The following is a 27838-nucleotide window of genomic DNA, read 5'->3' on the forward strand; positions in this document are numbered from 1 at the left end:
TTGTCCACAAGTAATCGTAATGGGTTGTTAAAATTGGTGAAATGTGTACTTCTCAACTTGCTGCTCTACAAACTTGCTCTATAACTTCACAATGACACCAAGGGAGTCAAGGGTATCTGGTGGTCTTCCATAAGAATGAAAAAATTTACCATATCCAGAAGATGGATATTGTCTATGTAATACATCACTCTTTTCCCCCTCTTCCCTAGTTTTTTTTTGGTGGGGAGGTGATAAATATTTCTGATACCCCTTTCCAAACTTCCCCTTCAATCCTCATATGATTGCACCCTTAATATATTTTTCCTTCCTTCCTTTTACTTTTCAACACATCTATATGCTAAGATTATTAATTACAATTATCTATTGTCATTGTTTAAGATGAGCTGCTGTTTGATCATTCAGATTAATCAAAAGTTTAAAGGTAAAATGTATGTAAAAATTCTTCATTCCTCATTTGAGATAAATTTTGAAAGAAATTATTTATGATTTTATGTTATATTTTATTTATTTAGAAATTTTACATTACTTATCCACACATAGATATTATTTTATCCGCCTTAAAGATAGTCTGTAAAACTTTTTAAAAATGTGAGCATTTTTCCAGTAATTGGTAAAATCTGTCTTTTATGAAACAGGTCTTTAGGTTTTGATCCACTGTTTATAGCTGTGTATACAATCCAGCTTCATGTGGTTATATTACAGAGAATGATATATCATTTCAGATATTCATCTTCTGGTTAAAGGGTGCTGCATATATCCTATTGTTCATTTACTTAGATCTGTAAAACAAAAAGTGAACAGTAAAGAAATAAATTTGCATCTGTACATTTTATGCAATTCTTTTAAAAACTGATTCATCTGATCTTCAGCAGATGTAATATTTTTAAGATATCAAACTACAGGGGCAAGAAGATTCTGAAACATCAGTATCACCATTTTTATACCAAATGGTTAAATTACTCAAGTGACTCAAAAGTTGTTAAATTAATAGCCTGATTGTTAAGTGAACCTAGTTTCCCTATTGCTGGTCAGAAGGTCACAAAAGGTGATCACATGACCTTGGAACACACATCAACCATCATAAATATGGACTAGTTGCCAAGCATCTGAATTTTGATCAGGTGATCATGGGGATGCTGCAAAGGTCATAACTGTGAAAAACGGTCATATGTCAAGTTTTTCAGTAACTTTGAATGGCCTCTGAATGAACTGGACAGAGGAATCTCCTGGTCTAAAATCTGTTAGGATTCAGCAACAGACCAGAAGTGATGAAATGATGGCAGATTTTTTTCCCTCCCTGTCCCATTCCTCTTTGTTTTTAAGTATTATCCCCATCCGCATAGAATTTCTCTGCCATTGCTCTGAATGTAAGGAACTTTACTTAGATCACAGGAATCTTAACAAGTGTTTTGATTTAGAACTGCAGAAGGCCAAGTTACTTTAGAATCCGTTACAACCACAACTCTAGCTGCCAGATGTTTGGCCTTTTAAATATTTAAAGTGCTTTTGTCAATGCATAGATATATAGGAATATAGATATACTGTAGATATAGACAGGGGAAAGACATGTTAATATTGGCAAATTAAAGTATTTTTCTGAAAATATGCATACAGGAATGCAATCTGGATAGTGAAGCTTCCCTTCCATGCATTGAACTCTAAATGAGCTGGAACTTGGACGTGGTTGATAGCCTCTGATACATCGAAACTCAATAAGATTTCCCTCCTCTATATATATTGAAAGCTGTTGCGTCCACTTGAGCCTTATATTGCGTTGTCTCATATCTTCTTCGCGTGTTGTACAAGGAGCTGCAGAAAGACAGAGATCAGATGACATATAGAAAATTTTACAGTAAAGAATTCCTTTAAGATTAAAGTTTATGTAGAAAATTCTATGTTGCAGTAGGGTAAAATGATTAGAGATCTGAGTAAATAGATTTCTCTCTCTCTTTGCCCCTCATTTTCTTTTTGTCTCTCAGCTGTTACAGTCATGAACTAAAGCACCTAAGATCCACAACATCTTTTAAGCAAGACAATGTTCCATGTGTAAAAGGGTTCTAAGAAAATACAATAGTGGGATAATATACACACACAAAGACACAAAGATATTATTCAAATATAAAGTTCAAATTAGCCATGCTGGGAAGAAACAGGACAAGAAAATAATTGTAGAACAACTATCTCTAACATTGAAAGATGCTTGCCTTGGAATCTTTTCTGCAGGAAAGGGTTTTCTGGAACGTTGACATCTTCAGCTATCAAATTTCAAAGTAAGAGCCTGAAATGGGTTAGTATTCGCTATTTATTGTACCAATTATCAGTTAATTTTATAATTACTGCAGAAGGAATACCTTCTATACTCTCTGTTGATTAAGGCCAGTTCTTTTCTTCCTTTTCCTTCATGAATGATTTTTGCAACCATCCAAAAAATGTGATAAATATATGATTGACTCAAAAGTCTGATTAGTATGACTATCTGCAAATACAGTCTTAGCTTCAGTGTCTTGTGAAGTGAATATTATCCTCCTTGTCTTTTTGTGAAAGATATAATCACCAATTTAGACATCCAATTTCTTTGCATTTATCCTGATATAAACCCAACTGAAATACATCTCTATAATTTCAGTCCCTCTGATTTAGGAAGCCTCATCTTAGACATGATAATCACTTGGTTATTATTGTATCAAGTTCTTTATTAACTGAAAAAAGTTGGGTGTGAATTTACAATACCGATAAAATATTTTGGTATTCACAAATCAATTGTTGAAAAATGTTGTATTTGAAAAAAAGGGATTGGAATTATAAAGGATATTCTTAAAGAATTTGGCATTACAAATCTCCAAAAAGCCACAAATGAAAAATTGAACTATTTGCTTTTGCTAAAAATAATTGGGCCTTTAATGAATGCAGCAGAAGCTGTTTCCCTTAGTAACTCCTTTATTTCTTTTCTTAACTTACCATTTTGAGAAGAGCAGCCTGGCCAGAGAAGAAAATCAACAACCAGGAGCAGCCAGGCCTTCATAGCTCTTCAGGTAATCTCCCAACCACTAAAATTCAGTTCAGCAGTTTGGCTATTTCATCTGATTTCTCTGAGCTACTATCTTCCCTTCCTCCTTTTTGCTGGTTGCTTTGCTTTTTGTTAGGGATCTTGTGAAGAGGAAATATTACTGGAAGAAGAATTTGACCTTGATAGCTAAAATAGGACTTTATAACAGCTTTGTGAACTTTGTGTTGCAATGGTAACAACAAACAAATCAAGCAATAGTTCAGCTTTTCAGGCAATGCTTCCAACTTTTCAAAAAGAAAAAGAACACCACCATTAAGCACTAAGAAATGTAATCAATAAAAAATAAATACAATTTGAAAGAAAGGAAAAAAAGAAAAAGAAAACCACTTGGGTTGATAAATTCTAAACGTTCTTTAAGGTCTTCAGTAGCAACAGCAGCAGCTGCTAACCGCAAAATTCATAGCTCTTGAGGTAATCTCCCAACCACTAAAATTTAGTTCAGCAGTTTGACTATTTCATCTGATTTCTCCAAGCTACTACCATCCCTTCCTCTTTTTTGATTGTTGCTTTGCTTTTTGTTAGGAAATCAGAATATCTTCAATGGATCGGTTGAATTTATATCATGGCAAATTTTAGCCCATTTTGTGCCAACTAACAATTTTTTAAGATGTGTAGTAGGAAACGCTACAGCAATTTCTAAGACATAGCTTAATCTTGTTTTACTTAATATAATTAAAACCTGGCTCTGCTGCTTGGCCTACGGTCATTGGATTGGGGTGTTTTATACTGGAGATGGTTAGTTGATTGAGAGAAGTCTGCAATTTCACCCCATTGTCTATTGGTCTTGGCTATCTTTCCTAAGTTAGTGTTAACATTTATCATTTTGTTGAGTTCATCTTTTGTATTGTCATTTGTATCTTGTTGTAAACTGCCTGGAGTCAATTGCTGGTGAGATGGGCAGCATATAAATTTAATAAAAAAATACATTTTAATCAGAGGTAGGTTTAAGCAGGTTCTGAACAGTTCTGGAGAACCAGTAGCAGAAATTTTGAGTAGTTCAAAGAACCGGTAGTAAAAATTCTGACTGGCCCTGCCCCCATCTATTCTCTGCCTCCCAACTCCCAGCTGATCAGGAGGAAATGGGGATTTTGCAGTAACCTTTCTCTGGAGTGGGGTGGGAATGGAGATTTTACAGTATCCTTCCCCGTCATGTCCAAGCCACGCCCACCAAGCCACATCACGCCCACCAAGCCATACCCACAGAACCGGTAGTAAAAAAAATTTGAAACCCACCACTGATTTTAATACAATATCTAACTATCCAAACAGAAAAAAAGGAAAACAAAACAAAAAAGAAAAATAAAGCATTATATCTGTTTATGATTTTCCCACATTAGATTTTAGAATAAGCAGAAATCCATTTGGCTGAACCTCCCTCTGATTATGAACATCAAGTTCGATTATGCTAACTCCAGAACAACTCCAGGAGAAGCAACTGTTTGTGGATTTTTGATCCGATAGTGAATTGGAATGTTTACTGTTCTACTCTGTTTCTTTAGAATAGAATAGAATTTTTATTGGCCAAGTGTGATTGGACACACAAGGAATTTGTCTTGGTGCATATGCTCTCAGTGTACATAAAAAAAAAAGATACGTTCATCAAGGTACAACATTTACAACACAATTGATGATCAATATATCAATGTAAATCATAAGGATTGCCAGCAACAAGTTATAGTCATACAGTCATAAGTGGAAAGAGATTGGTGATGGGAACTATGAAACGATTAATAGTAGTGCAGATTCAGTAAATAGTCTGACAGTGTTGAGGGAATTATTTGTTTAGCAGAGTGATGGCCTTCGGGAAAAAACTGTTCTTGTGTCTAGTTGTTCTGGTGTGCAGTGCTCTATAGCGTCGTTTTGAGGGTAGGAGTTGAAACAGTTTATGTCCAGGATGCGAGGAATCTGCAAATATTTTCACGGCCCTCTTCTTGATTCGTGCAGTATACAGGTCCTCAATGGAAGGCAGGTTGGTAGCAATTATTTTTTCTGCAGTTCTAATTATCCTCTGAAGTCTGTGTTTTTCTTGTTGGGTTGCAGAACCGAACCAGACAGTTATAGAGGTGCAAATGACAGACTCAATAATTCCTCTGTAGAATTGGATCAGCAGCTCCTTGGGCAGTTTGAGCTTACTGAGTTGGCGCAGAAAGAACATTCTTTGTTGTCCTTTTTTAATGATGTTTTTGATGTTAGCTGTCCATTTGAGATCTTGCGATATGATAGAACCCAGAAATTTGAAGGTTTCTACTGTTGATACTGTGTTGTCAAGTATTGTGAGAGGTGGAAGTATGGAAGGGTTTTTCCTAAAGTCTACCACCATTTCTACGGTTTTGAGTGTATTCAGTTCCAGATTGTTTTGGTTGCACCACAAGGCTAGTCGTTCAACCTCTCGTCTATATGCGGATTCATCATTGTCTCGAATGAGACCAATCACTGTTGTGTCATCTGCGAACTTCAGTAGCTTAACAGATGGATCATTGGAGATGCAGTCATTGGTATACAGAGAGAAGAGAAGTGGGGAGAGCACACAGCCTTGGGGGGCCCCTGTGCTAATTGTACAGGTATTTGATGTGATCTTGCTTAGCTTCACCTGCTGCTTCCTGTATATTTACAAAGTATATTACAAATTGTTTGTCAATAAAAATCATTCTTGAATTTCTTTTATTTTTTAAAGAATTCAAGAATCTATATGCTAAAAATATCAATTACAGTTATCTATTGTCATTGCTTTAAGATGGGCTGATGGTTGATTGTTCAGATTAATCAAATGTTTCATTATAATATTTTATCTGCTTTAAAGATGCTTTATAAAACTTTTTTTAAAATGTTATCATTTAATGTAAAAGACATAAGAAATAGATGGCAAAGTTTAATAAATAAAATCTGTAAAATAATATATGATGTAATGTTATGTCTCTTACGTGTTTTTAATGTGTTTCTGGTTTTTGTTGTACTTTTCTTTATTTTGTTTTTAAAAGCTAAAAGTCTAATAAAAATTATTTTTTAAAAAAACTATGACATTGTCATACTTCTAGGCACATACATACATTTATCTAATCACAGCATAATTCCCCATGGAGATATGAATCTGTTTTCATGCCTGCTCCTGAATTATCACAAATTCAAGAAAAAATATCTATAGCAAAGCACAATAAGCAATTTCAAGTCAGGCATTTTTAGCTGATATTCCTAAAACTTACCTGGCAGGATACAACTTGGAGGAGGTGACCAGCCATTTTTTGTGCAAGTGGATGTTGACTGCTGGTCTGCAGGAGAATATCCCTTATCACAAACAAATGTAATGTTGTTACCTTCTATGTACATACCCTGATAAGTACTAGCAAAATGCCCATTATTAATACGTAGAGAAGTATCACATTTTTCTGAAAGCCAAAAAAACAAACAAAACAATTGGGTTTCATCATTCATGATTCTTGGAAGGCTATTCATACTATGTATGATATCTAATTCGCAGAGATGACAGAAATATGAAGAAGGAAGAAACTGAGGAAGAACACTATTTTTCTGTTTGTTTGCTTTTTTTAAAGACTCAGCTCTTTCCCTCTCTCATTTAAGGTTTCAGTACAAATACTTTTGCAAACTGTAAGCTCCAAAACAATCTTTAGGGGCCCTTGAGAGGAGATAGCAGTGGAAGCATTACTGTAGGAGGCATATGTACCAAAGAATAGGCTGAGGTCTCTATTGGATGCTACTTCTTCAAGGTTAAAGCAAGGTCGGGGTAGCATCTCCCTGGCCTGTTTTGTATACTTGGCAATATCTACTGCAAAGGGGAAAGAATTACTTACTGAAACATTTTAGTTCTGGGACATATTGGGATTTGATGCATGTTGCTGTTTGCCACGTTTCCTTGTTTGCAGGCAGAAAACCATCATAACAATAAAAATAAATGGATTGTTCCTCTGCTATTGGAAAAGGTCTGTATAGTTCATATAGATTGGCCATTCTTCCATTTTCTATTTGGATATAGTCACAGCCCTTTTCTGAAGAGAAGGGATAGAGAGAGAAAAAGGAAGGCATCCATAATATTCAGAATATTCTATCAGTTCATTTGTTTTGCTTATATTTGTGCTAGCATCAGATATGAAGCTTTTAGCTATGTTGTTCTAATGCGTTTTCAGAATCTGGCTTGGGTTTCTGCCCTGCATATGAAGAAGGAAACATAAAGTAATGGTGGAAGATAGGAGAATAAAAGACCCTTATTTCTTCCACTTACAATCTGTGAGCACTGTGGGGATAAAGTAGTGATATTGGCTTGAACGTATTAGATGTTAAACTGGAGGCTTTGTAATTTTTTCTGCCTTCCTGTTTTATCACTACACAGTGACTTATCAAAACATTATTATTATAGTTGCTGTTATTATATTTTTATTTTATCCTGTATTTCAGGATAAAATACAGGCAGCCAATATATTTCAGGCAGCTAATATAGCTAATTTTCCTAGCTCTTACTTTCCCCACCTCAATCACCCTGTGAAAGGTCCAAAGTAACTCAGTGACTTTCATGCCTAAGGTGCAACTAGAACTCACAATCACCTGGTTTTGGGGCCAGCACCTTCATGACTATATCAATCTGACTGCATACCGTATTTTTGGGAGTATAAGACACATATTTTTTCCCCCTAAAAGAGGCTGAAAATTTGGGTGTGTCGGCTGGCGGCCCCCAGGGGAAGGGCCTTCTCTGTGGGAGCACCTACTTTCTGGAACGAACTTCCCCCCAGTTTACGCCAATTACCTGAACCTTCGGACCTTTCGCCGGGAACTGAAAACTTATTTATTCATTCAAGAGGGACTGGCCTGATTTTTTAATTGCTACATTTTTAAATTCTTAAATTTTAAATTTTAATTGTATTTTATTGGGTATTTTATATGGTCAATTTGGACAGTTTTAATTTCGGCCTTTATGGAATAAGTTTTTTAATTGTTATTTTAGGGTGTATATAAATTGTTTTAATGCAGGCTGTACACCGCCCTGAGTCCTTCGGGAGAAGGGTGGTATAAAAGTTTAATTAATTAATTAATTAATTAATTAAATAAATAAAAGCATGCAAATTACCGGCTGTCTGCAAGAAATATAAATCGTTCCTTCCACACTATGGAAGGGCTGAAGAAGCTTTTTGGGTGAGAAGCGAAATGTCTTCAAAAGAAAAACAAGAAAGTCCAGTTGCCTCTTGAAAAAGCACATTTGGGACTACTATAGCTAATACTACAACTACTGCTGCTGCTATAATTACAAAAACAACTGCAAAAAATAAGGATTAGGTGGATAAAAATGCCAAATACCTGGCAGACTGCAATAAACCATACTACTACTACTAATAAGAACAAATACATACAAAGGCAGAGTTGGGAAGACAGCATCAGACAGCAAACGCTGCCTTGGCAAAAAGCTAAAGAAACAGTGAACCACCTAGTTAGCTGCTGCAAGAAGATTACACAGAAGGACTAAAAGAAAGTTACAACAAAGAACCCATCATGATGGAAGATCTGCAATATATACTACTTGCCTGCAAACAAGAATTGGTGGTATCAGAAAATAGAAGAAGCAGCTAAACAGTTCTGGGACTTTAGAATTCAAAAGACAAGACCTGCTACATAACACCCACACTTAACAATTGTTGATAAGAAAGATAAAGAACTCTGGCTGGTTCTCTTCTGACAGAAGATGAGAAGAGAAAAAACTAGAGAAAATCACAAAATACAAAGACCTTCAAATAGAAATGATGAGTCAATAGTGAAGCCACGATTTCAGTCTGAAACAGAAATGACAAAAATATTAGGCCAGATTTCTCACAACAACTTTGAGGTTTTATTGCTCAACTTTATTGCTCAACTTTGAGGTTTTATTGGAAAGAACTATAGCATCATCTGTATAGAGCAGCAGGGCAATGCTGCAATCCCCTAGTTTAGGGGGATGGAAAAATCACTTGGACACTTCACCATACCATTGATACAGAATTGAAAAACAGGTGAACCAAAATACATTCCTGTTTTACTTCTTTTGAGCTGTAAGTGGTTTTGGGAGAAATTCTTGCATATTGTACCTGACTGTGAATGTCATATTGCTGTGCAAGGCATGAATTAAACAGCAATAACAATACTCTTAGACTTATATATTGCTTTATAGTGCTCTACAGCCCTCTCTTAGCAGTTTACAGAGTCAGCTTATTGCCCCCAACAATCTGGGTCCTCATTTTACTGACCTCAGAAGGATGGAAGGCTGAGTTAACCTCAAGCTGATCAGATTCAAACTCCTGGCAGTGAGCAGTGACAATTCTAACCACTGTACCTCCACACTTCTAAATGGAGAAGCTTATGATCAATTGATGCAACTTCCAGCTTCTCCCATAATTTGGTCCTGAATACAGAATCAAAAGCTGCCTTAAGATCAGTGAGAGCAATATACAATGATACCACATTGTTGGTTGAATATTTTTCAGTCAGTGCTATAAGAGCAAACATTGGTGCCCATATCTTCTCTAAAACCAGCTTCTTTCATCTCTTTTCCTTTCTTAAAGACTGGGTCTTGCCAGGCCCTAGAATCAGATTGTAGGGTCCACAGAACAGATGTCAAACTCACAGCATCAAGTTGCTGATGTTTCATGACATTTTTCCCATTTGCAGAGCTGAGATGGGCGTGGCCTGTGCATGACGCATCCAGCCCTTGGGCCGCCAGTTTGACATCCCTGGCTTACACTATACTGTAAGACTAATCTTGTGGCAATAAGGCTTATTTTGTGTGGAAGTGTAGTTACTTCTCCACCCCTATTACATCTGCAGATAGCTACCCAGCAGCCCTATTTAGGGTGATGAAATCTCTCCTGGGCAAGTATCCCTTAAAGGGCTGCTATTAGGAATATTTTAAGCATTCAAGAAGCTTGTCCTGATTCAGGTTTCAACCACACCCATTCAGACATGATTGCTATGAAGATTATCTCATCAGCCTTGGAGTAAAATTGCTAAAAGTGAAAAAACAATATCAATAAAACAAAAAAAAACACCCTTTCTTTTAACAGGAACATGCAGAATAGTCCAAAATTAATCCAGGGTTCCAAGAAACAGGTCAGGATTGTCATCCAGTCCAGAGGTTCTGTTCTTACATGAACAGAATTCACAGGAACATCACACAAGAGCCAAAGATCAGACACCTTCCTTCCAATGAAGGAGACATGGGTCAACACTGCTTCTTAAATCAGGAGGCAGGCAGCTATCATTAATTAAGAGATTTATTCCCTTGTTTGGGAAGATGCCTCAGTGATCTTGCTCTTCACACTAGTCCCCAGATAAGGGCTTAAAGGCCTTATATCAACATCTGACTTCTCCAATGATCCAACTGGTACCTGTTTTTCATCAGCCTCATCTGATTCTTCACTTGGTGTCTCCTGAGGCTCATATTTCACAGGTTCAGTTGGAACAGCTTCTTCATTCTTCATGACAATCCTGGTTATTACCTTTAAAGCTGTATATGGCACGAGGACCAGTTTATTTTCAGGACTACCTCTCCCTTAGGGCATCTGCCCATTGTACCAAGTAATGCATCAAGTAAAATACATTGGGCACAATCCTAGTCCCTGTGCTATATAAATTAAATAAATAAATAAATAAATAAATAAATAAATAAATAAAACAAATAAATAAATGTCTGTATACCAACAAGGAAATGAATTTGTTTATACTTCTGGAACAAGGCAGTTGTAATACATTACCCTGTCTTTTCCTTTCCCTCTCTAAAGCTTTGCATGTCATACTGTAATGATCAATGTTTCCAGCCACTTTGCAACTTTCAGCCCTGTTGTTTCTTCTGTTCAAAGTTTATGAAACAGGAAGTTCATCAGCCTATGATTTGTATCTATATTTACAGCAAGCCTATTTATTTACTAAGCAAAAGTAATTCTGGCCATGTTGTTTTCTCCTTTATGACATGTGTATCTATTTGCCCATGAATTGGCCTATCATCTTGGTTATTCCTCTTCATTTGACAAGCAAATGTTTCACACTTGGTTTAGAATATGTTACTTGCATGGTTCCCACATATTGTACCTAGAAAGACTCTTTTCAAGCTAAATTTGTAGAAATGCAATGATGCAATCTTGTCTATTCTGTTCTCATAGAGCATCCTCCTACCATATCTGCCCAGTATGGTGTTACAACTAAATACTTTATGTATATGTAAATGCTGTTAAAATGCTCTGGGTGAAATACGTCCCTTTGGCAGAAAATTGGAAAATCATGTAAAATAGTATTAAAAAGTACCCTTGTACAGAGTTAAAGACATCAGCCATTCTACAAACATAGTAATGTACACTAGTTCTACTTACTGATACATTTTGGTGGAGGTGACCATCCATTCTTTGTGCATTCAACCACCTTTTCTCCATTATCTGGTTCAAAAGTAAATCCATTGTCACAATGAATTCGAACTAGATCCCCATCATGATATATAGTTCTTTGAGGTCGGAAAGTACCATTAGATATTCTTGGAGAGTTGCATGTAATTTCTAGAGAAAATTAATTATATATTATATGAAAAAAGGAAAATGTGCACTCATACCAGATTGTAGGCATTGATTTCTATAAGCACAGAAAACAATATTACTATTTTTAATATCTATTTACCACCACAAGAATATATTAATCAATAGACATATCTACTGATGGGCACAACTAATTTAAAACTCCCAGTTAGTATCTAAAATATACTGTGAAATTAGTCATCTTGATTAAAAGTGCTTTTAGTAGCTTCGTATTTATTTGAAAGATCATAAATAAATTCAGAAACTTTTTGTAATTATTCTTCCCCTTCACTTTGGCTTTGAATTACAATATAAAGCTACAATTTGATACCCCTACCCAGTGGTGAAATCCAATTTTTTTTTACTACCTGTTCTGTGAGTGTGGCTTGGTGGGCGTGGTGTGGCTTGGTGGCCATGGCAGGGGAATGATACTGCAAAATCTCCATTCCTACTTCACTCCAGGGGAAAGATACTGCAAAATCCCCATTTCCACCTCACTCCAGGGGAAGGATACTGCAAAATCCTCATTCCCTCCTCATTCCTGGGAGAAGGATATTGCAAATCCCCATGCCCACCCCACTCTGGGACCAGCCAGAGGTGGTATTTGCCAGTTCTCTGAACTACCCAATTTTTCCACTACCGGTTCTCCTAACTGCTCAAAATTTCCACTACCAATTCTCCAGAAACTGTCAGAACCGGCTGGATTTTACCTCTGCCCCTACCCCATCCCTATACTTGATATCCTCATTCTTGATTTTCAGTCTCACTGCTGAGCTCAGTAGCATTTTCAGCCACCAGAAAGGTTACAAATCATTGTAGTAGTTTCTCATTGTAGTAGTTCCTCTCCTGCCTGAGATTACAGTATCAGTTAATGGTGACAGGAAAAAAGCCTTCAAATTCTTTGCGATGGAGCTTTTATTACTTGTGGAACTGCTAAAATTGTGAAATGTCCCTCATTAGACATTCACTAATCTACTCTTCCCAAGGTCAAGTGTAATGTTCTCAAGCAGTAACTTAAAAAGTTCCTATATTCTTGCTAGCAATTACATTGGCATTTCTTTTGGTATTGGTATTTAGATTTTGGTATAGTAACAGTTTATAAATTCCTTAAAAATAGAAATATGTAGTAAGTCAGGTATGCAGTTTACTGCAGTAAAACTAATTACTGTACCATTCAAAGATATAAAATATTGCTATGTACTAGAACAATTAATAAGTGGAACAACTTGCCTGCAGAAGTTGTAAATGCTCCAACACTGGAAATTTTTTTCAATCCAATTCTTGAATACAGCTCGACTGTTTGGAACCCATACCACATTTCTGACATCAATACAATTGAACGTGTCCAGAAATATTTTACAAGAAGAATACTCCACTCCTCCGAATACAACAAAATACCTTATGCCACCAGACTTGAAATCCTGGGTTTAGAAAATTTAGAACTATGCTGCCTTCGACATGACCTGAGTTTAACTCATAGTTTAACTCATCTATTAACTCATCTATTACAATGTCCTTCCTGTCAAAGACTATTTCAGCTTCAATTGCAACAATACACGAGCACACAATAGATTTAAGCTTAATGTTAACCGCTCCAATCTTGATTGCAGAAAATATGACTTCAGTAACAGAGTTGTTAATGCTTGGAATACACTACCTGACTCTGTGGTCTCTTCCCAAAATCCCAAAAGCTTCAACCAAAAATTATCTACCATTGACTTCACCCCATTTCTAAGAGGTCTGTAAGGGGCGTGCATAAGAGCACAGACGTGCCTACTATTCCTGTCCTATTGTTTTCCTTCATTATATCCAATTAATATAGTTATTACATACTCATACTTATATATATGCTTATATGTTGTATAATTAATTCATGCTTATGCTTATATATACTGTGTGACAAAAATAAATAAATAAAATAAAAATAAAAATATTTTTTTAAGAAAATGTTGGATAACCATCTGTCTGAGATGGTGTAGGGTTTCCTGCCTGGCGGTTGGAGTAGAAGGCCTCCAAGGTCCCTTCCAACTCTGCTGTTGTTGTTGTTGTTGTTATTATTATTATTACTATTATTATTATTATATATTACTTTACATTGATGAACAATTCTCAAAGGTACAATGTGGCAGTTTTTGCAATAACATAGCCATGAAATGCCCAAAAAGTGTGTCTTTCATTGCACTACTCCCTCTCCAGCAATCTGCAGTCTTTCAGATTTCTCCTATTTCAACTACATCCCCAGAGTTTCCATTGGGCCCTTGCAGAATGGAAAACTGCAGTCCAGCCAGGGAGGTTTCAGAGAGATAAAAATATCTGCCCCAGTAAAGGACATAAGTAAATGATTGCAGTTTCATCCATCTCTAATGATAAATAGGCTCAAACTGAAGTGCTTTGGCTCTGTATTGGTGATAGCAGGATTATAAAATTAAACTTTTTAAAGTGACCTTTGCATTTAGGAATCACGGGTGGTGTCCCATCACACTGGATTACAAAAACTGATTGGGAAGAATTTGCTGCCAAGACATATCCTGTTCTACAGGTGAGTTCAATAGAATGACCACGTTGCACAAATATATTTTCAGGTGCATCTATTTCATCTTTAACTTCTATCTTCTGGCTTTCCAGTTCAGTCTTGGGAATCATACAGGGATCTGACATGAAAAAGAAAGAAAATCCTGTCAGGATCCAAATGCATCATATTATCATTAAAAAATGCTAATAATAGAATTTAGCTTTCAGCTACTAGCAACTTCACCTCAGACACAGAAATGAAATTTATACATATATATAGAAAAGGACTTATGTATGTATGTATATACGATCCAGCATAACTCTGGAACGGCTCAAGCAATTTCAACCAAACTTGGTACACAGATGACTTACTCTCTGAAAACGAGTACTGTGGGGGTAAGACACCCCTGGTGTGGGTGTGTGGGTGTCTGTGTGTATCTCTGTGTATGTGTTTCAGCATAACTCTGGAACGCTTCGAGCAATTTCAACTAAACTTGGTATACAGATGACTTACTCTCTGGAAACAAATATTGTGGGAGTAAGACACCCCTGGTGTGTGTCTGTGTGTGTCTGTGTGTGTGTGTGTTCCAGAAATTGCTCCAGCTTGAGCAATTTCAACTGAACTTGGTACTCAGATGACTTACTCTCTGTTAAAAAATACTGTGGGGGTAAGACACCCCTGGTGGGGATGTGGGTGTGGGTGTTCCACCACAGTGTGTGTCTCTGTGTGTGTCAAATGCCTCGAGCAATTTTAACCAAACTTGCTACACAGATGACTTACTCTCTGGAAAAAAAATGCTGTGTGGGTAACACGCCCCTAACACCCCTCAAGGTGTGTGTGTGTGTGTGTTTGTGTGTGTTCCAGCATAACTCTGGAACAGCTCAAGCAATTTTAATCAAACTTGCTACTTACTCTCTGGAAAAAAAATACTGTGGGGGTAAGACACCCCTGGTGTTTGTGTGTGTGTTGGTGTGTGTGTTGGTGTGTGTGTTCCAACATAACTCTGGAATGGCTTGAGCAATTTCAATCAAACTTGGTACACAGATGACTTACTCTCTGAAAAATAATTCTGTAGGGGTTATACACATCTAACACCCCTTGGTGTGTGTGTGTGTGTTTCAGTATAACTCTGGAACGGCTCAAGCTTGTAACCAAACTTGGTACACAGATGACTTACTCTCTGGAAAAAAAATTGAAATTTTTTTGAAAAAAAATTAAGACTTGCATTCTCAGTCACGATCAATAAGTCGCAGGGTCAGTCTTTTAAATATTGTGGAGTGGATTTGAGATCACCATGTTTCTCCCACAGATAACTTTATTTTGTTTGCTCAAGAGTGGGTTCACCACAGAATTATTTATTCTTGCTCCTGGAGGTGAAACTAAAAATGTTGTTTATAATCAAGTTTTGTCTTAAATTAATATTATTCTTAATTTGAATAATATTTTACTTTATATTTTGTATACTTGCTTATACTTTTAAAACCCTGTGAATAAAATTGCATTGATTTGACATCAAAGATATAATTCATTCCTTTTCCTGTCTAATACAAGATTGGTATAAATAAATACCTGGGCAACGCTGGGTAATCATCATCAGCTAGTCAAATATAAAGGAGAGCTGATTCAGGCAAACCCAATTAAATGATCTTTATGCAAGAGAGAAAGAAGGCAGTAAACTTTAATGATTAGAAATGCTTATGAAAATTGAATGAAGAATTTCTTTTCTATTTACCAAGGCAAATGGGCACCTTTGTCCAGGTCCCATTGTCACAGAAAGATCTTTTCTGGCCCTCCAGGGCATAATATGTTTGGCATCTGAATTCTACTGAAGAGCCAGATCTGTACTGCTTCTCAGATAAAGTAGTAATATCTCCGTTCTCAGTCCTGGGTGGACCACTGCAGTTTTGTCCTCTCTCTATTAAATAGAAAAAAACCAATTGGCCAGGAAATCTTAGCTGGAGTTGCTGACATTCCTTAAAATAAAAATAAAATAAAAATAAAAATTACAAAATATGATTTGAAATTATTACTATTTTAAAGTAGAATTCTTTCATAAGTTATTACTTATTAAATTAAGTATTTGTGAAACTCAGAATAAAAACACAATCTACTATTCAATAGAGCACAAATGCACCCAAATGCTCATGACCTCTTTTTTTCTATACATTGATACATAGAGCATCAATTGTACTCTATGCTGACCAGCATCTTGACAGAAATATATGATGTAATAGTATGTAGAAATGAAAAAGGGAAAAGAAATGCAACGAAGGGAACCATCAGATAAAGGCAACTTAGCCCTTGCCAGGAACAGACAGGGCAAGTGATTGAAAAGAGACCCTCCCAGTTTCAAGGGCCATAAAGGGGGGAAGGAATGTACTTTAGGATTGCAGGATTCTATTAATGTAACTCTATAGAAATTAGAATTAGCTAATCTGATCATTCATCCTTTCTGAGTCTACCTTGCAAGCCTGAAACATAATCACTCTCCATTAAAGACCGTAAAGGATAATATTCAGTTAAATTAATTATTACACATAGACAAAGGTGCAAATAACTGCATAATAATATCAGTATTATATAATTGCTCATTCCATTGGAAAAAAGTAAATTAATACACACAGGATCTATAATGCTCTGGCCCTCTTATGTAGATATTTCCAACTTTATATTTTGTTGTTTCACTTGTTTTAAACAACATGCTAACAATTTATCAGCTTATTCAATTTACATCACTTTCCGATTATTTTATAAATATTTTTCTTAGGAGAAATAGTTCTATCAGATTGAAAATGCACAAGATTTAGGATGGAAGGCTGAGTCAACTTTGAGCCGGTGAGAATCGAACTGCCAAACTGCTGGCAGTTGGCAGTTAGCAGAAATAGCATTCTATTGGCAGTACTGCATTCTAACCACTACATCACCATGACTCTTATAAATGGCGATGAAGGGACCAAGTGACAATTTAAAAAAATATCTTCTGGACTAATTTTTTGTAGGGCTACAAAAATTATCTTGACAATCTGAAAATTCAATGTATTCAAACAATAAATAATAAAATATCCTTCATCACCCAAACCTATGGAATTATTAATTAAATAATTCCAGTCAGATCAATATTAACATGACTATATGATTAATTCATCCAAGCAATTTCAAACAAAAGAGATTTTTCATCATGCAAAATATGGGGCTCCTTTATTGATATGACATAAACTTATTTTTATGCAACCTTTGCAATTTTTGAAACATATTCCTATATCTACCATATTATATATATCAACCACATGGAATCATAGTTTCCATAGCTAAAGTTCAAGAGGTTTGAGAAAATATCACAACATCCTTCCCCAATCTGATGTGTTTCAGGGTTCTTGTTTTAGATTACAACTACTAAAATTCTAAGCCAAGGTGTGAATGATGTCAGTGAAGATTAAATCATTTTTAAAAGAATGGGACTTTAGAAACAAATATTCATATTAATTATATTAATTATTTTAATTAGTTACGATCCCAGAGGAATCCATCATATTGCTAGCATGCTTACCAGAGATACATAAAGGCAAATCCATGTAACCATCAACACACTTTCTGACTGATGGAACCACAAGCACATGTCCTTTATTACACTGCAATTGTATTCTCTGGTTACTTTGAATAAGCCGAGCTTTTCTTTGATTCCCAAACACAAACAAGTTTTTTGCTGCTAGCTGTTGTCTTGTGATACTGCAGGGTGCTAAAAAACAGAAAAGAAGATAGATCTTCTCAAGAGAGGTAATTTGTCCATTGGTTTCCCTCGATTCCACTACCAAGAAAATCAAACCAGTTTACAATAGTCCCAGGTCAAAATCAAATAAGCCAAGTTATACCACAATATTAATGATATTAATAATAACCAATGTATGAATCTGCTAGAGAGAGGACTGGCTTGTAAGAGCGTGCACAAACAGATGATGCTGTTTCTTTCAAGCTAAGAACAAACAGCCCAATTCAGAATCTTCTGCAAAGACATTTTGAGTTGGCTGAATTGTAATGTAACAAAATTTGAGACAGCTGGAGTGCTACATATTCTGTTGAAATATAATGCAAAACTTCTCAACTTACCTATTTATTTTATTTATTTATTTTACAATTTTTCCTTTATTGAAGAGGTTAAAATACAAAATCCCAAAGGAAAAAAAAGAGACAAAACAAAGCCAGACAAAAAGATTTTTAAAAAGGTGAATTAAAAAAGGACAGAAACATATATTATTCCCTTAGTTGAACACTGACAAATCTATAGCAACAATAATAACTCCCCCTCCCCTTGCAAAGCAGGTCCAAAATTCCTAAGCTTGTATATCTATTTCCAACCCAACTGACCTGTGATACATTACATATATGATTTTTTAACAATTTAAACAACAGCAAAGTTAAAGTCCAAACCAGTCTGTTAAAAGTATGTTTTGGTATTTACCAGAAATCACCCTGGTCATTATCTCTTGAATCCAGTGTCAAATGTTTGGTTGTTATAATGTAACCTTTCCTTAGGTTTTTAATTGGGAACTTTCCCAAGAATTGCATCTCATTTCCAAAGTTCACAAGTCTCTGTGTAAGGACCTCAGTAAAGCTTTAACTGTTTGCTACATTGAGTTGAATCAAAAGAATTTTTACTGAGAGAAAGTGGTTGCAGTAAAGTCAGGCAGAATATTTAAGTCCCATGCAAAGCACAAAGCAATTCATCCATTTTCCCAAAACCCAAACCCCCTGACCAGTCCATCAGCAGCCAATATTTTCCCAACCAATTCAACAAAAGTGAAAGCATGCAAAAAATGCCAGCAAGCCTTCCTTCAACAGAATGGCAGGATATAAAGGTGGACCTGACATCTGTTGTAAATATCTCTGCAACATCCATTGTTGAATAATTCTCCTTAACCACACAAGTTCTTGCCAAAAAAAGTCCAGTCAATCCTTCATCATATCCATTGCCTCACCATTTCTTATATTCTGCAACCGGTTCTGCAACCCAACAAGGAAAACACAGACTTCAGAGGATAATCAGAACTGCAGAAAAAATAATTGCTACCAACCTGCCTTCCATTGAGGACCTGTATACTGCACGAATCAAGAAGAGGGCCGTGAAAATATTTATAGATCCCTCACATCCAGGACATAAACTGTTTCAACTCCTACCCTCAAAACAACGCTATAGAGCACTGCACACCAGAACAACTAGACACAAGAACAGTTTTTTCTCGAAGGCCATCACTCTGCTAAACAAATAATTCCCTCAACACTGTCAAACTATTTACTAAATCTGCACTACTATTAATCTTCTCATAGTTCCCATCACCAATCTCTTTCCACTTATGACTGTATGACTGTAACTTTGTTGCTGGCAATCCTTATGATTTATATTGATATACTGACCATCAATTGTGCTGTAAATGTTGTACCTTGATGAATGTATCTTTTCTTTTATGTACACTGAGAGCATATGCACCAAGACAAATTCCTTATGTGTCCAATCACACTTGGCCAATAAAAAATTCTATTCTATTCTATTCTATTCTATTCTATTCTATTCTATTCTATTCTATTCTATTCCATTCCATTCTATTCTATTCATATTCTATTCATATTCTTTTCAATCTTTTCTGGCAAATCTATATTTTTTCAACCAAACACTTCCTTCACTTCTTACAAAAACTGATTGGGTTCCAATTCCTCAAATTGCAGATCAAGTCCAATTGTTATTTCCTGCTTTTGAGTCTCATCTTGAGTTTGCACAAACGTTATTGACCCATCAGTTTTTTCACTTATTTTTTTCAAATAAAACTTGTAAGTTGGAGATCATTCTTTTTTCATTTCCTTTCCAAAAAAATTATTCCATTTGAAAGCATGAGAAACACTTTCCTTCTCTATTCAAGGACAGGAAAAGCAGATAAGTTGTAACAGATTCTGCATTGAAAGGCATCCCCCTCCCCACCCCCCGAGTTAAAGAAAGGAGAATTTTCCCATCAAAAATTAAGAAATAAATAATAAACAACATTATTACAATCTTTAATTCCCCAATGGGACTAATGTTGGGGAACTGGAGGAAAACCTACTGTTATGTTTGGGTATTGACGAGGCAGGAGACCAGGTTAGTGACAACAGCTCTTTAATATAGTGTGACCCAGCAAAACTCTGGAGAAAAACCTCTCCTTATATACACTTCAGCCTGAGGCTGCATCCAATCAGAGACGAGATATTTCCCGCCTAAAACTCCCGCCAAAACTTACAGTAATACATTACACTCCTTCCCTCCCAGAAGGCACTTTGCCCATATTTGCATACTACTTCTCTACGTAGTCCTGCAGGTACGTGGGGCGTCTCCTGACTCTCCCGGACCTGCGCAGTTCACTTTCTGGAGTTGAGTCGAGCGTGCCGGAGGGACTTTTCGTTCCTCTGAGCTCCTCCTCCCGGCCATCCGGCCCTGGATTATTCGCCGGCTCGGGCCTGCTGTCCTCTAGAGGGACCGGAGGGTGTCGCTGGACCTCGCCTGACTCAGATAAGTCTCTGTTTGGTTCTTTGCTTACGATTTCTGTTTGTTCTCGGCTCCAGTCAGCTGTGGGGTTAATTAAATCATAGTCAGGGCTGGTCTCGCCTAATTCCGTCTTATCGCTCACTCTATTTCTTAATTGATCTATGTGGCGTCGCCAGATTCGGCCATCGTCTAGCTCCACTAGATAGGATTTAGGGCCCGTTTGGTCTATGATTCTCCCCCTCCTCCAGCTAGGGCCGGCGCTGTAATTCCGAGCCCATACTGTGTCTCCTATGGCTATTTCTCTGAGTTTCTCCGGTTTAGTTCTGAACCCGTCTTGTATGTAGCTTGGGTGCAGCCGGTCTAGTGGGCATCTTAGCTTTCGCCCCATTAGCAGCTCTGCTGGGCTGCGGCCAGTGGCTACACAGGGGGTCCTATGTTGGACAGTTAGGAATGCGTCGATTTGTGACTGCCAATCCCCGTGGCTACTTCGAGACAGCGCCTCTTTCGCACTCCGAACAAATCGTTCAGCAAGGCCGTTCGACGCAGGGTGGAACGGCGCTGAGAGGGCATGTCGGATGCCCTCTTCGGCCAGGTACCCTTCAAATAGCGCTGCGGTGAACTGTGGACCGTTATCGGACACGATGGTGTCCGGTAGCCCATGTGTGGCGAAAAGGTGTTTTAGGGCTGCAGTGACAGCTCCCGCGGTTGTGGATTTCATTAGAATGATCTCCAGCCATTTGGAGAATGCATCTACCACAATTAGAAATGTTTGGCCGTGGAATGGGCCGGCAAAGTCAATATGTATGCGGGACCAAGGGCCCTGGGGTTTCTCCCACTCGAACACTGGGGCCGTGGGAGGTAAGGGTCTGGATTCCTGACAGACTTGGCATCGGCCTACCTTGTCACTGATTTCCCTGTCCATTAGGGGCCACCAGACATAGCTCCTCGCTAACCCCTTCATCCTCACAATTCCTGGGTGACCCTCATGCAGGAGTTCCAGGACTTTTTTCCTTAGTTTTTCGGGGACCACTACCCTATCCCCCCAGAGCAGGCACCCCCCTTGTACCGACAATTCCCCTTTTTTCTTTACAAACTCTTTAAAACGCTCGCCCGGCGCAGCGGGCCATCCCCTTTGAACCCATCCAATCACAGTTCTTAATACAACGTCCCGGTATGAGGCCCGAGCCACTTCCTGAGAGGTGACTGGGCCAGAGTCCAAAGAGTCAATTAGTAGAACGGGTGCGCCCGGGGTGGGGTCCTCGATTTCCCCTGGCAATGGGCATCTGCTCAGTGCGTCTGCATGCCCCAACTCCTTTCCAGGCCGATGTTGTAGTTTGTAGGAGTAGGCGGCCAGAAAAATAGTCCATCTGGTCAGTCTAGGTGAGAGTGCTACTGGCGTTGGGCGGTCGCCAGCCAGTAACCCCAATAGCGGTCTGTGATCCGTCACAATTTCAAAGTCTCGCCCAAAAACGTATTCGTGAAATTTTTTCACGCCTGACACTATTGCGAGAGCCTCCCTATCTAGTTGGCTGTAATTTCTTTCAGCCGGGGACATCGTTCGTGAATAGAACGCTATAGGGGCTTCAGTGCCGTTTGGGAGTCTGTGGCTAAGTACAGCTCCTACTCCATAGGGGGATGCATCGCAGACCAGTACTAACGGCAGCCTGCTACTGTACTGGACTAACAGGCTTTCGCTTGATAGCAAGTTTTTGACTGCCTCAAATGCTCTGTTTTCTGTCTTTCCCCAAGACCAAACAGCGTTTTTTCCTAACAACTTGTGCAACGGTTCAGCAACGGTTGCTTTGTTTCTTAAAAATACAGCATAAAAGTTTACCAGACCCAGGAAAGCCTGAAGCTCTGTCTTGTTTTTGGGTGCTGGGGCTCTCTTTATCGCTTTGACCTTACTCTCGGTGGGGTGAATTCCATTCTTATCTATCCTATATCCCAAAAATTCCACTGACTCGACCCCCACCTGGCATTTTTTTGCTTTAACTTTCAGGCCGGCTGACCGGAAAACGGCCAAAACTTTCCTCAGCCGCTCCCCCAGTTCTTCCAAATTCTCCCCCGATACCAACACGTCATCGAAATAGGGCACGACTCCTGGTAGCCCCTGTAGGAGTCGTTCCATCAGATTTTGGAATAGCCCAGGGGCTACGCTTACCCCAAACTGTAACCGAGTGCATTTAAAGGCACCTCGGTGCGTTACAATGGTCTGGGCTTCAGCTGTGCTGTCGTCTACGGGCAGTTGTTGGTAAGCTTGTGCCAAATCTAATTTGGCGAAAACTTGTCCCTGTCCTAGTGAGTGCAGCAAGTGTTGCACCACGGGGACTGGGTAGGCGCTTTTTTGTAAGGCTTTGTTCAGGGTAGCCTTGTAGTCTGCGCAAATTCTGATCGACCCGTCTGGCTTTATGGGGGTAACGATTGGCGTTTCCCACTTAGCATGGTCGACTGGCACTAGTATCCCCTGGCTGACTAGTTTATCTATCTCCCTATCAATTTTTGGTTTGAGGGCAAAGGGAACCCTCCTTGCCTTTAACCGAATGGGGGCTACTTGGGGGTCTAAATTGAAGGAAATTGGGGTCCCCTGGTACTTGCCTAGGCGATCCTCGAATACTTCTGCGAACTCCTCCATTAGAGCGTTTTGCAGGTTGCATCCGTTCCGGTGGATGCCAGTCACTCCCATGCCCAATGCCCGGAACCAGTCCAGTCCCAGCAAGCTTGGCAAGGTCCCCTCGACTAACGTGATGGGCAAGGTCTTCTTGTACTGCCCGTACTCTACCCAGACGGTCGTTGTCCCTCGAACAGGGATGCGATTGCCTTGGTAATCTTGCACCCGGAGCCGTTGTTTTTGAAGCTTGCGCTTGGCGATGTGCGGCAAGGCTTTCACAAAAGTGTCCCAGGACATGATTGAGATAGCTGATCCTGTGTCTACTTCCAGTCGGCACGGTACGCCTTCAATTGTCGGGTTTGTGAAGATCTTTTCTTCGATGCGGGTAGCTGCGTGGTCTATGGTAACAGTCATTCGGTTTGACTTCGCGCTCTTTCTTTCCTGGCCAATCGCGGGTCGCCTCGCCGATCTCGCGCTCTGATTGGCTGGTTTGAAATTTCGGCGGGAATGTGGGGTTTGCATCTCTGACTCAGAGCCGCTCTGATTGGCCGATTTGAATTTTCGGCGGGAAGGTTGGGGTGCTCGGCAGACTTGAGCCAGGTGCCCTTCCTTTCACACCGCCGCAAATGGCGCCCTGAACTTACATCTTTGGCGCTGATGTCGCCCGCAACTTCCGCATTCCTCCGGGTCTTCCTTGTGGATTTTCCGGTGTAGTGGACTTCTTCCTCCTCTTCGCTGGTTGACTCACGATAGGTTTCTTCGTGGTGGACTGTGCTCGGCTTTGCGCCCGCCATCGGCGTGAGTCGCTTTTGTAAGGTGTCTGCTGCATGGTTGGACATCTCATGGGCTCTGGCTTCGTCCAGAGCGTTTGCCAATGTCAGGTTGCTCTTGGCTAGCAACCGTCTCCTCAAACGGATGTCTCTGACCCCCCGTATAAGTTGTTCCAGCAGCTCTTCGTCCAGATCGCGGTACTCGCAATGCTTGGAGGCTTGTCTCAGGGCTGCCATGTAGTCGCTGATAGACTCGCCTTCTTGTTGCCTGCGCTCCCCAAACTCGTGCCGTCGAGCGTATTTGGGCGGGGCTGGTGCGTAGTGATTCTTCAGGAGGGTCTGAAGGGTCTGCCACGACACGGAGTGTAGCGGTGTTGGCTCCGCTAGGCTTCTGCGACGGCGATGACTGCGGACCCACAGTGGCTTATGAAGTAAGCCCGTTTGCGGTTGTCGGAGACTCCTGTAGCTCGTTGCCTCCAGGAAACTCTCAAACGGGTCATATATATTCCCCATGTCTCCTGGGCAGGGTCAAACGGAGTGGGTGGCGTGTAGCCGGTCATCGCTGCATTCGCCGTCACCTTGCTGGGTTTGATTCTCGTAGTGAGTTCAGCTCTGTTCTGGTGCTCTGCCTCAATATCCCACCTTCGTCGCCAATGTTATGTTTGGGTATTGACGAGGCAGGAGACCAGGTTAGTGACAACAGCTCTTTAATATAGTGTGACCCAGCAAAACTCTGGAGAAAAACCTCTCCTTATATACACTTCAGCCTGAGGCTGCATCCAATCAGAGACGAGATATTTCCCGCCTAAAACTCCCGCCAAAACTTACAGTAATACATTACACCTACTACCAAAATAACAGATACAGTCCCTCTTTGAGGAAGATGGGCAGTTTAGAAATATGATGAATGAATGAATGAATCTGAGTCTAGTTAGTTTCAGTGAAGGTATTTTTTCCTCTGAATAATCTCTGGAGAAACAGTACCGAATTGTCTGATCTTCTGTTATCTCATAGAAAGGTAGTCAGAAAGGATGTGGGAATGTGATGAATTATGCACAAGGAGGGTGGGATCTAGTTTATGTACTATTAATAGAGAAGAAATAATAATGCAGGAATTTTGGTAACTTTGCTGAATTAATCCTAATTGCTAGACTCAAATATTTTTCTTTTTCAGAAGTGAAACCATATGGACTCCCTAGCAACAGAAATCACTTTCCTACCTCATTAACCATTGATATTGTATCCATATGTACCTGAATTCCACAGTTTCTCAGATTCCTGGTAAGGAAGCACAAGCTACCAATTGAATATTATTTAATTTTTTTAATAAAAAATTTTTTATTTGCTCATTCAAGCAAATCAGGAAAATGAAACACAGCTCCTTTTTCCAGATTTCAAATGAAAAAGCTGACACCAGGACAGTTTTGACTTCAGAAAAAAAACCTGGATCTTAATTCAAGCTAATTTATTTTAAAAATGGCAGCTGTTATTTTCCTACTGGATGAATTCTGCATTTCCTCCCAGGTCTATACCAGTCAAAGAAAGCATGATGGCTTACCCAAGCATTTTGGTAGATGAGGTGTCCATTCTTGTCCCTTACACTGAATCCATTCAGGTCCTTCCAAGACATAGGAAGGGTAACACCTGTATTGCACTCGGTCATTTTCCAGGTATTTGGCTTTCTCAGCGCTCACAATTTCCCCAAAGTCAATCTCATCTGGTTCGTCACATGCTGAAATTATATTTACATTAAATTATCTTACCTGCTTTGACAAACTTGTTCTTCCTATTCACCCTTATGAGTTGCGAGCTAACAAATTTCCCTCCTAGACAATTAGTTCCCACTTTTGTCTGAACTAGTAAACCAGTACCTGCTACACACTTAATCCACACTACAAATAGTCCTCGATTAATGACTCATTGTTTAATGGCCTTCAAAGTTCCAATGGCAATACTTACAACTTGGATTTGAAATTCCAACAGTTGCCCACGCCAATGGTGACATGACCACATTTTGGTCACTGGGAAACTGGGTTGCATTTATAATGTCCTACAGTCATGTGACCCTGTGTTATGACAGTTTTGCCAAAACCAGCATTGATTTTCAGTTTTTGTCAGACCCCTTCCCACAGTGAATCGTTGCTTCTCTTAACAACTTTGAATTTGTATAATGACTACAGTAATTTGTTTAATGGCCAGTACAAAAAGACCATAAAATTCTCATGTGAGTTGACTCACTTTAAGACCATAACAAGTTATGACAGTGATAGGGAGGCTCCATGTGGGACATAACTCAAGAACGACTTGTAATATGTTACCTTTATTTGCTGATGCCTAATCTAAGCAAATCTGAGTATAGGGAGGTAGAGAGAGATTGCAAGGGCTATCAAATTCCGCCCCCCCAAGTATGTAATTCTGTGAAATTTCATCCTTGTCAGCACTTTGATTTACCCTGATTGGTCCTGGAGGAATCTTTCTGACAGTTTTATATATTGGATTTTCATGATTAAACCTTTCTCAGTTGTAATCAACCTGTCAGCAACATCTGACCACAATTTTTAATGCTGCCAACAATTCCTTTCCTAGAGATATTAAACCATCGCTTATTAGTATTAAACTTGATATTAATTTCTCAATACATATTATCTATAGTTGTTTCTTTTTATCAGGTCTCAATGATGCCACACAGAATTAATTCTGTAGTTTTTAACATTCTCATATTCTTCCCTTGTTCTTCTTTCTTTTCTTTATTTTTTTAGAAATGCATAACATAGTAGGGATCTAAGAGAATACAATAGAGGAATAATACACACATACACACACAGAAAGAGGCACACAAATGTATTATAAAGAATGCAAATATTCAGTTCAAATCCACCATGCTAGTTGGAAATAGAAGAAAATAATTGCCAAATTATCCCTAACCCTTCACCTACCAAATTTGAAAGTAAGAGCCTGATATGGGATAATATTCACTCTACTGATGTGTTATCATTTAATTTTGCGATTATGGAGAAAGGAATGCCTTCTATGCTCTCTGTTGATTGAGGCCAATTCCAGTTCTCCTCTTCTTTGACTTTTGTAACCATGAAAAAACAGTGAAAAATATATGATTGGCTCAAACGTATGAATATTACTATGAATATCAACAAATATAGTCTTCGTTTCAATGTCTATTAACTGAAACAAAGACCCTCAAAATGGGTGTGAATTTATAATACTGATACAAAGTATTTTGCTATTCACAAATCAGTTGCTGAAAAACATTGTATTTGAAAAGAGGATTGGAATTATAAATCTATGATATTATTAAACAATCTGGCATTATAAATTTCCAGAAAGCCACAAGAGAAAAATCAAACTGTTTGCATTTTCTAAAAATAACTGTCCTTTAATGAATGCAGCAGGCACTGTTTTCCCCTTGATTTCTCTTTGTCTTAACTTACCATTTTGAGAAGAGAAGCCTGGCCAGAGAAGAAGAACAGCAACCAGGAGCAGCCAGGCCTTCATAGCTCTTCAGGTAATCTCCCAACCACTAAAATTCAGTTAAGAAGACTATTTCATCTGATTTCTCTGAGCTACTATCACCCCTTCCTCTTTTTTGCTTGTTGCTTTGCTTTTTGTTAGGAAACTTGTGAAGAGGAAGTATTACTGGAATCAGAATATGATCTTGATAGCTAAAAGAGGACTTCATGAGAGCTTTGTGAACTTTATGTTGCAGTGATAACAGCAAACAAATCAAGCAATAGTACAATTTTTCAGGCAGTGCTTCCAACTCTTCAGAAGAAACATAAGCTCTACTTTCATTCCAGTGTTGATCAATTCTTAACTTTTCCAAGGTC

The 27838-nt window shown here is 38.6% G+C and overlaps 2 protein-coding genes across 15 annotated transcripts in view; both read right to left on the bottom strand.

Moving 5' to 3' along the window:
- Positions 1-27838, bottom strand: part of LOC131194826 (complement factor H-like) — a 117088-nt gene that overhangs the window by 47890 nt on the left and 41360 nt on the right. The window lies entirely within an intron of this gene.
- LOC131194828 (complement factor H-related protein 3-like) lies at positions 537-27806 on the bottom strand. 14 transcript variants are annotated; one of them, XR_009154324.1, is made up of 10 exons: positions 27443-27767; positions 25555-25728; positions 17658-17846; positions 15843-16025; positions 14043-14249; positions 11404-11583; positions 6874-7068; positions 6268-6349; positions 1613-1809; positions 537-779 (listed from the first exon to the last, which is right to left on the bottom strand). XR_009154324.1 is itself a non-coding variant. In XM_058176323.1 (10 exons), exons 1-10 carry the CDS (start codon positions 27504-27506, stop codon positions 774-776), a joined length of 1578 nt encoding a protein of 525 aa, XP_058032306.1. In that variant the 5' UTR covers positions 27507-27769; the 3' UTR covers positions 538-773. The 14 variants fall into 14 exon arrangements, 12 of the variants coding, with proteins under 12 accessions (XP_058032306.1, XP_058032307.1, XP_058032310.1 ...); XM_058176323.1 differs by having other exon boundaries at positions 538-779; positions 6268-6450; positions 27443-27769; XR_009154322.1 differs by lacking the exon at positions 537-779 and adding an exon at positions 2959-5667 and having other exon boundaries at positions 1692-1809; positions 27443-27786.

This window comes from Ahaetulla prasina, chromosome 3 (assembly GCF_028640845.1).
Source record: "Ahaetulla prasina isolate Xishuangbanna chromosome 3, ASM2864084v1, whole genome shotgun sequence".
NCBI classification, from domain to species: Eukaryota; Metazoa; Chordata; class Lepidosauria; order Squamata; family Colubridae; genus Ahaetulla; species Ahaetulla prasina.